At 41.7% G+C, this 8,362-nt stretch overlaps 1 protein-coding gene across 2 annotated transcripts; it reads right to left on the reverse strand.

Annotated features, from left to right (window-relative positions):
• Window positions 1-504: 504 nt before the first annotated feature.
• LOC116330665 (protein C19orf12-like) lies at window positions 505-3,569 on the reverse strand. Of its 2 annotated transcripts, none has more exons than XM_031753074.2 (3): window positions 3,401-3,569; window positions 2,842-3,124; window positions 505-890 (listed from the first exon to the last, which is right to left on the reverse strand). In XM_031753074.2, the coding sequence occupies exons 2-3, from the start codon at window positions 3,002-3,004 to the stop codon at window positions 652-654; spliced, it is 402 nt and encodes a 133-aa protein (XP_031608934.2). In that variant the 5' UTR covers window positions 3,005-3,124; window positions 3,401-3,569; the 3' UTR covers window positions 505-651. The 2 variants fall into 2 exon arrangements, with proteins under 2 accessions (XP_031608934.2, XP_039468158.1); XM_039612224.1 differs by having other exon boundaries at window positions 2,842-3,153.
• Between the last annotated feature and the right edge of the window lie 4,793 nt (window positions 3,570-8,362).

The following is an 8,362-nucleotide window of genomic DNA, read 5'->3' on the forward strand; positions in this document are numbered from 1 at the left end:
TGTATGCTCGTTTTTCTGTGACCAGCAAATAAAGCTGTGATTTTGAGTTCATCCCTTGAGTCTGTGAGTCCTCCTGCCTGCCACACAGCGTTTCATGACAGAACCTTTTAACATGAAATTCTGAGTCACAAAGAAAAGAAAATGTTATTTCCATGTAACTGTCATGCTGCGTTAAAGTTTTATCACAAATACAAAAATATCAAATACTCCAAATAAATTTGCAGATGGTACTGTAATTATGACTCCCAAAGTAATTTTGTTCAGTATGTGCGTGTTTTTGATTTTGTTCAACCTACCTACTCTACCTACAGTTTCAAGTAGATCTTAAACTGAACCCGCAGCTTGTATCACTTCATCGGGTCTTTCAGCATCATCGTCGGCTCCAAAGTCTCCGACCAGCTTTTTCACCCTGATTTAGCTTGTAGCAAAAGCAAATTGTCCATAATGTACCCGTGCAGCGCTGCACCTTCAATCATTATGTGAACATTGGTGGAAACACAAAGGTTCATCAGTTTGTTTTATTTGAAAAAGATGAAGAAAGAGATTTTCTCTCCTCTGTATGTTTCAGGGTTCAACATGAAACATGTTTATTCAAAGAGACCTGACTGTCATGAAAAGTGCAGAGAGCCAGAACTCACAGCACACCTGTTCTCAGTTTAAAGTTTTCACCCTGTGCTTTAACTCATCAGTGATTGCTTTCTTGAGAGGAATGTCTTTCATCACATAATCAATGAGCCCCTCTACAGTTTCCCATTTCAGATGGCCTAAAATAACCATGACTGATTTAATGAGCTCGTCCAATTGAGCAGGAGGCATCTCCCGCAGGATCTGAGGCAGAGGCTTGAAATCGTCACTGGTCTTCCAGCTGTAGATGCCTCCGATGGCTGCACCTGGAAGACAAGAGGGTGGATGGAGAGTCACATATGCTGTTTTTAAATGGCCGCTGTGTTGATGCTGATTCGTGTTATATTTTTGACTGATTATTTGAATAAAGTTTCCTGTTAGAAATATTTCTGCCTGTCTTCAAGAGGAGACTGAGAGTAAATTATATCTGATGGGGCCGAGGTTCAGGTTCATCGCATGGCTTTTAAAATGCTTCGGTCCCCTCAACTCCACAAAGCTAAGAATTTTCACTTCATTGCAACTTTGTGTTGGTTTGGTTCAACAGTTTCCAGTTTCCCAGCAAAGAACAGACAGAGTGATGGAGACTCAGAGTTTACCGCTCACAGTTTGCTGATCTGTAGTGATGGGTAGATGAGGCCTCATGAAGCGTTTCAGCACATTCCCCAAACTGTATCGATACTGTGTCGACACAGTGTTGCTGTTTTGCTCCATACTGACACCTGCTGGACCTTAAATATCATTGCAGGCAACTTACTTGAGACTCACAACAGACACTGATTCAATGACCTAGTCATACTTGTACACTGTAAGGTACTTTCCATGAAATCATTTTATATCTTTTACGTTTCAAATATTGTAGACATCTTTAAAATATATTGTGAATGACATTAAGTGAAAATTAAAATGAAAGTATTGTGAATGTAATATTACCCATTTGACTCAGAGTTTATTATAAAATTCTATTCAGAAAAATAAGTTTATCCAATGTTTTTGCATTCAGTCTGTTGCATTTTTTTGACACCATTTCCCCAGCTTTGGAAAACTCACAGGCACAGATGAAGCTGGGGTACAAAAGCTGTACAGCCAGGTGGAAAAGGTTCAGATGTCTTCCTCATCCCCCAGTACGTTAAAGGATCCTCTAATCTTGGAATGTTTCTCTCCGACACTCTCCACAATACTAAGGGGTTGGCAGTCCCTTCTAATAAAATTCAGGACTGCCTGGTCCAGAATAGTCTTCCTAGATGCTTGATTTCAAAATAATAAAACACATATTAATAAATAAAAAAAAATATGATAAAGCTGTTCAGTGTCTATATAGGCCGACCTGTGTTCATTCTCGGTGTGTTTGTCTCCTCATTTTCATGTTTGGCTCTGTAATGCCTAAACACTGAGGAGGTGCTTTTGTTTGTGTAAGAAAGCTCCACAGAACAGATGCGACATTTAACCTGCATAAAATGAAATAAATAATTTACACTGCAGGTCACATTGCTGTTTTTCCTATTCTGATAGATTACACTGAAACGAAGACAGACAAACTATTACCTTATTTGCAGTTAAAAGATCAAAATGATCCCACACAGCAGAAACATTTCTTTTTCTTTCGGGCTCCATTTTGTTATGGAGAGATGTGTTTGTTTGTTTTGTTTTGTTTTTTAATCTTTGCGAGAGTAATTTCGTGTTGTTGTTTTTTTTTTTTTTTTGGCGACTCATTCCGTTGGCAGATGCGGATGCGGTACCTTTTAAACACAGCTTGGCGCGTTGGCAATGATCGATACAGCAGCTGTATCGATCACGTGACTTTTTCTTAAAGCGACGCACGCACCGATACAGGCTTCGCTCTTTGAGCTTGATACATGCGTCGGTGCGTCAGTGTTGCAGGACCCATCACTACTGATCTGCACTTAAATGGACAAAAAGTTCACGTACACCAGTTTCTACAGAAGTTTGTGTTGGTTGCATTTTGTCTTTGGGGAGCTGAGAAGTTAAGGCTCTGTGTGAGGGATCGTTTTCTACCAATTCCACATACATATAGATGTTTTTTTTAACATGGCAGTCTATCAGTCCAATAACCCTTTTTTTTTTTTTAAAAGCCTTTTGAAATTTCTGATTTTGTCCTGCACCGAAGATCTCACTGTGTCCTCGATTCTTTCGTTTAATTTGGCCCGTTCATCAGCTGCTTTAATATCTGCTTCACAAATGGATAATTGATGTACTCACCCACAGCGAACCCCGGAGGTCCACCAACCAGCCCACCAACAACCGCACATCCTCCAGTCTTAATTCCTCCTTTCACTGAGTTCTTCATGGTGACCTTGAGATCTGGCTCAGACCATAATTTGTCGAGCAGTTGTTGGAGATCTTTTTTTATTTTGTCGTCCATCTTACTGACGAAGTATTTGGGTGGAATTCTCTGTCAGTTTCTGCCTGGATGTAACTGTGATGTAATTTTACTGTCGCAGCAAATTCAGTTTTATTCATATAGCAGCAAATCACATCAGGCCTGTAAGGTCCAAGCAGCAGATGTTCAGTCTAATATTTAATCAGAAGAAAAACTTTGTGATTTATTTGTAATCACTGATAATATTTTAGACTGTTAAGTTGATTCATAAAAAACACTACTGACTCGTCGACAGGAGTGAAAGTTAAAATAAGCTGATATCGATGACGTGGCAGTGTCAGAGATCATGGATCAGCTGGTGCGATCAACAATGACTGATCAAGTTTAAGTGACAAGTTGCAGAAAGAAAGAAAAGCTGTAATGATCTATGTTTCTTACCTTTGCTGTCCCGAGAGTGTGGGATGAAATCTGCGGCATGAACACAAACACACACCTTTATAACAGGTGTGTGTTTGTGTGTGAGGTGTCAGTGTTTGAGTTTCTCTTTCACTTTCATTATTTCCAGCTCATCATACAAATATAAATACTGCAATACTTTCATCAGTGCAAAATGTCTAAAATGATTTGAAGTTTTGTAGTTTGTAGTTCACCTTTTAGTTACAGGTGGCTGCCCCTCCCTCACCCTCCACTGTCTCCAGGTGCTGCTCATGAACATCGTCTGATTGCTGGGTTTCTCTCGAGCGTTGCAGGGTCTTTACAGCCTTACAGTTTAAAGCTGCTGGAGGCGACTGCAGTTGTGAATTGGTGCCGTGTAGTAAAAGTGAAATTAATTTAAAGTTACAGATAAGCACAGATGTGTGCTCAGCTGGATTCAGCTTCACACCAGGGTGCACACACTTCTGTCGTGCTGACACAAAAACACCTATTATTCTTCACTTTTTGCTGAATGTTACTGGACCGGTTTGTCTCCTCTCAGTTTGACAGAAGGATCCACCACCATCACTCTGCACTGACATCAGTGATGCCGGCTATTGTCTCTGTGAATGCTGGAAGAACATACCGGGAACTTTTCACTCGCAGACGTCCGCTTTTGTTTCTGGGCTCATTCCAGAGACCAGGTTTAGGTAAATATCTGAGGGTTTTTATCCTGAGATGAAACTCCAGGTTTCTGTTCAGGAACAAGAGCTGACCTAAACTCATCAGCGTCTGAAGAGTAAAGCCAGAACTGAAGGTCCTTAAACCTGCATTCTTTTTAACGGTCAGCAGGAGACGGTGGTTAGCACGGCACGTGGTGGCTGGTTAAAATAAGAGGCCCGAGGCACAGAGAGCCAGTACTGATGAACACAAATAAATGATGTAGCTCAGCGGGGGGAGATGGATTCAACAACAGCCTCTGATGGTAACTCTTACAGACTGCTGCGCTCAGCCCGGCTTCTTGCACTACAAATGTTGGATGAACACGGTCAGAGCTGACTGAAAAGACTCTGATCGACTCTTCTGGAACAGAAACAGAAAGAATTTGATAAACCTGCTTTCTGGAGCAGGGCCGGGCATTTACCGGAAACCTGAAGCTCATTCACCTTCATATTAAACAAGCAAAGGTCTGACTTGGTGACCAGCATTTTATTTAATTCAATCAATCACTGACTAACAGATGAGTTGGTATTAATTCAATTCAGTTCAATCAGCTGCGACCGGCTGGGGTGAGAGAAGGAAGACAGGATAAAGTCATGCTGTGGAAGAGAGACAGAGATTAATAACAGATATGATTCAGTGCAGAGAGGTCTATTAACACATAGTGAGTGAAGAAGAAACACCCAGTGCATCATGGGAATCCCCTAGCAGCCTACACCTATTGCAGCATAACTAAGGGAGGATTCAGGGTCACCTGGTCCAGCCCTAACTATATGCTTTAGCAAAAAGGAAAGTTTGAAGCCTAATCTTAAAAGTAGAGATAGTGTCTGTCTCCTGAATCCAACCGTTATAATTGCTTTTGAGACAAAAAGAAATGAAAGTACCTTGATCGAATCATATCTGTGTCCTCTGTGGAGGACCACACAGATCTGATAACTGATCAGTTTCTTACCTTGCTGTCCTGACAGCGAAACAGTCACCTGAGCATCCCACTTCCACTTTATAACAAGATGTCTGTGGGGCGGGTGGGGGTGGAACTGGCTGTTCTCTCTGCAAACATCCGGTACAAAATGCTGAAAACATACAAATACTGCAATAGGTGAGATGGAGACGCCTGGATGTGTTTTTAGGTTTTTAAAGGTGTCTCCTCTGAAAGGTTTCTTCAGCTCTGAAAGCTTGTTGGGGATCAGAGCGCTGAGCTCTCAGAGTGTGACGGCTCAGGCCGAAGCAGCCGCCGTGTCCTCGCCGTGCGCTTCTGAACTGTAGATGTTTAAGGTGTCTCAGTGTTTCCAACAGACGCTCCTCTCCAAACATCCAGACCTGTATGATCATGTTACCCACTCTGTGAGGTTTAAGGACCCTGCCTGTGTTCATTAGTGGTTTAATATAAACCCCTTTACCATATTAGCAGCCTGGTTTCATTTCTTCAGAACGGTACTGGACTGGTTTGTCCCGTTTTACTCGTACAAACCAAACCGGACCCTTAACACCGGAACAACTGTCACATGTTAGGAATTTTCACTTTCAATGTGAAACGATATTTCACATCAGCCGACACCTTTGGTTGGATTCTTCTTTAGCTTTATACGCACACTTGTCTTTCAGGACTGGTTTTAATGATGTCACAGTGTAGATTCCAGGTGCAGCAGTGCAGAGGAACACCTGAGATCCTGAACCCTGAAGTGCAGGGCCAGAAACGCTCCCGTAGTATTAATCTGTCATTTTAATGTTGGCTCAGCTGCACCTTTAAACACTTCCTGTTAATGTTTGTGTCCTGATAACATGTGACATGACCAGAAGTTCTAATATCGAGCTCCATGTATGAACAGTATTTCCTGCTCTCAACACTGTTTTGTTAACTCTTTGTTCTAGATGTTGTCATGGGGAGGTGAAGGCTGCCCTGTCCACCTGTCGTTCAGGTGTTTTTTTTTGTGAGGAGCAGCCAATCATGAGTACGTTTTCTTAACCCTCCTGTTGTGTGCACCCCCACCCACCTTACTTTAGTGTTCTGGTCACAATTGACCAGTTAGTCTTAACAGCTCTTAAATTAACATAAGAAACATTTTTCACCACCAAATTCAGTTCAGTTGGCCATTCAGGGGGTTAGAGGCCAAATGGGGTCGGGGGTGGATTCCCATTTATTTTCTATGGCTGTCACTTTTGACTGGGAACATTACAGATGTAATGAAGTTGATTAAAACGTTCAAAATTCAACTACAGAGGTGCTCATCACTTTTATATAGTGCATACTGTGGAGGATGTCATAAGACCTCGAGGCAATCGGATGTGAAACACAATATTTATGAGTTTTTTCATTTGTAAATTAGTCAGATTTGACCCAAGTAGGGATGGGTATCGAAACCCGGTTCTTGTTGAGAACCGGTTCCCACTGTTTCAATTCCTTGGAATTGTTTGCCATTTTTGCAAACGATTCCCTTATCGATTCCAGTCGCCCCGAAAGACGTCACCACGTTGCGGAGCGTCATTTACCTGGCAGGAAACACGGCGCCTAAGCGGCTCAAACGCTCAAAAGTTTGGTTATACTTTACGAGAACGGATGACAACGGGGCAACTTGCAATACTTGCAAAGTAGATATTTCATTTAAAGGAGGAAACACTACGAATATGCAAAAGCATTTGCTCACAAAACACGCGATGACCTTAAATGAATGTCGTGTTTTTAATTCTGCTCCGGACTCGTGAATCTCAACCCAGCAGCAGTGGTAACGTTTGCACGTCCTCTCCCGTTAATGCGGCAGGTAAATAATCAGCTAACAGTGAATATTATGTTAGTGCGATCTGCCTTATTACAAACCTGCCATTATTGTGCATTTAGGTGACCATGATGAGAGAGACAGAGTCTGGCTGGTAGTTCTCGCTGCACTCTACCGTTAGCGTCTCCTTTCAGTCCAGGATAGACGAATGTCACCGAGCAGTGACTAAGTTTGTGGTCAAAGGCTTGGACCCGTGTGCCACAGCAGATGCCCCGATTTTCGGTAAGTGAATGTGTTTAATTGTAGGCAGGGACATTACTGGATATTCTTGTGTAATTGCTACAGAATAATTTATGTTATACTTTGTTATTGCTACAGAAGAATATTTATTTTATTGTTTTACATTGACAATTTTTTTTTCCTGGGGACCCTGTGACACCCCATTGAAGAGTCAGTGAGGCTGTGGATCTCTTAAGATCTCACTGTTGGGTTTGTAAGGCCATGTTACTCCTAAATTTCTATCTTGTTCAAAGAGAAGATATAAAACAAAGTTCTAAGCTAATCGACCTTAGTGTTCTCCTTTTTTAAAAAGAATCGATAAGAGAATCAATAAAGAATCGAATCGTTAAACAGAATTGAAAATGGAATCGGAATCGTGAAAATCTTATCAATACCCATCCCTAGACCCAAAAATGACAGGAAGGTAGGGGGAGGAGCTAAAAGCGCTTCTTTCAGATGCAGTGAGCTGAGTGGTTGCACTGAGGCCCAGGATCAGATACAGACTGTGAATCGGAGCTTAAATGAGCAGAATGGATTACCTTTAAATGTTCCATTTAATGTAAAAACCTGAAGAACAAGTTCAGATACTTCTACGTATTCTCAGTCAGTGCGTAGTGTAATAGTACAGAGAGATTGCAGACCTCAGAATGGACATCCCGTCTTCTCTCTGGTTTCACACTGAAGTTTTTGCAGGATTCATGTCCTGGTTTCTGCTGGACTGGTCTGATTGCATCTCACACTCTCAGTGTCTCACTGAAACACAAGCTTTTCTGCTTCATCTTGTTCACACGCTTCCTTTCATTTCACTTCAGCCCAAACATTCAGCTCAGATCTCGTGTATCACCTCGAAATTCTTAAGATTTCACGGGAAACCTGAAGCTCTTTATCAGCTTTACTTTTAACTCCACCCTTTGGTTACACCTGGTCTGACCTTTCAGCTTCATTCAAACAACTTTAACATCTGAGTTTGTTGAATGTGGGTAAGCTGGTCATGTGCTGCGTGTGGATTTTACACTCGGTTTTTTTTCCATAAACGTGCTGCTGATGTTCCTCAGCTGCACCTTCTGACGTTTCTTTTTCTTCCAAACCCAAAAAGGCGAGCAGGGAGCTAAAGATGAACATGCTGGAGGAAACTGATGTCCGACATTTAGGAGCTGTTGGTCTGAGAAAACCGGCTGCCAACTTCAAGTATAATTCTCCATATTTTACATTTGCACAGTATGTGGGGTACTTTATTCAGGATAATGAAATCATTTGTAAGGACACAAAAATG

This window comes from Oreochromis aureus, linkage group 1 (genome assembly GCF_013358895.1).
Source record: "Oreochromis aureus strain Israel breed Guangdong linkage group 1, ZZ_aureus, whole genome shotgun sequence".
Lineage (NCBI taxonomy): Eukaryota > Metazoa > Chordata > Actinopteri > Cichliformes > Cichlidae > Oreochromis > Oreochromis aureus.

What these genes read in the sequence shown, in the direction of transcription:
- LOC116330665 (XM_031753074.2), bottom strand. Translation starts at nt 3,004, where the DNA reads ATGGACGACAAAATAAAAAAAGATCTCCAACAACTGCTCGACAAATTA. An exon ending in ACCTCCGGGGTTCGCTGTGG is followed by an intron (nt 891 to 2,841) that starts GTGAGTACATCA and finishes CTTGTCTTCCAG; the next exon opens with GTGCAGCCATCGGAGGCATC.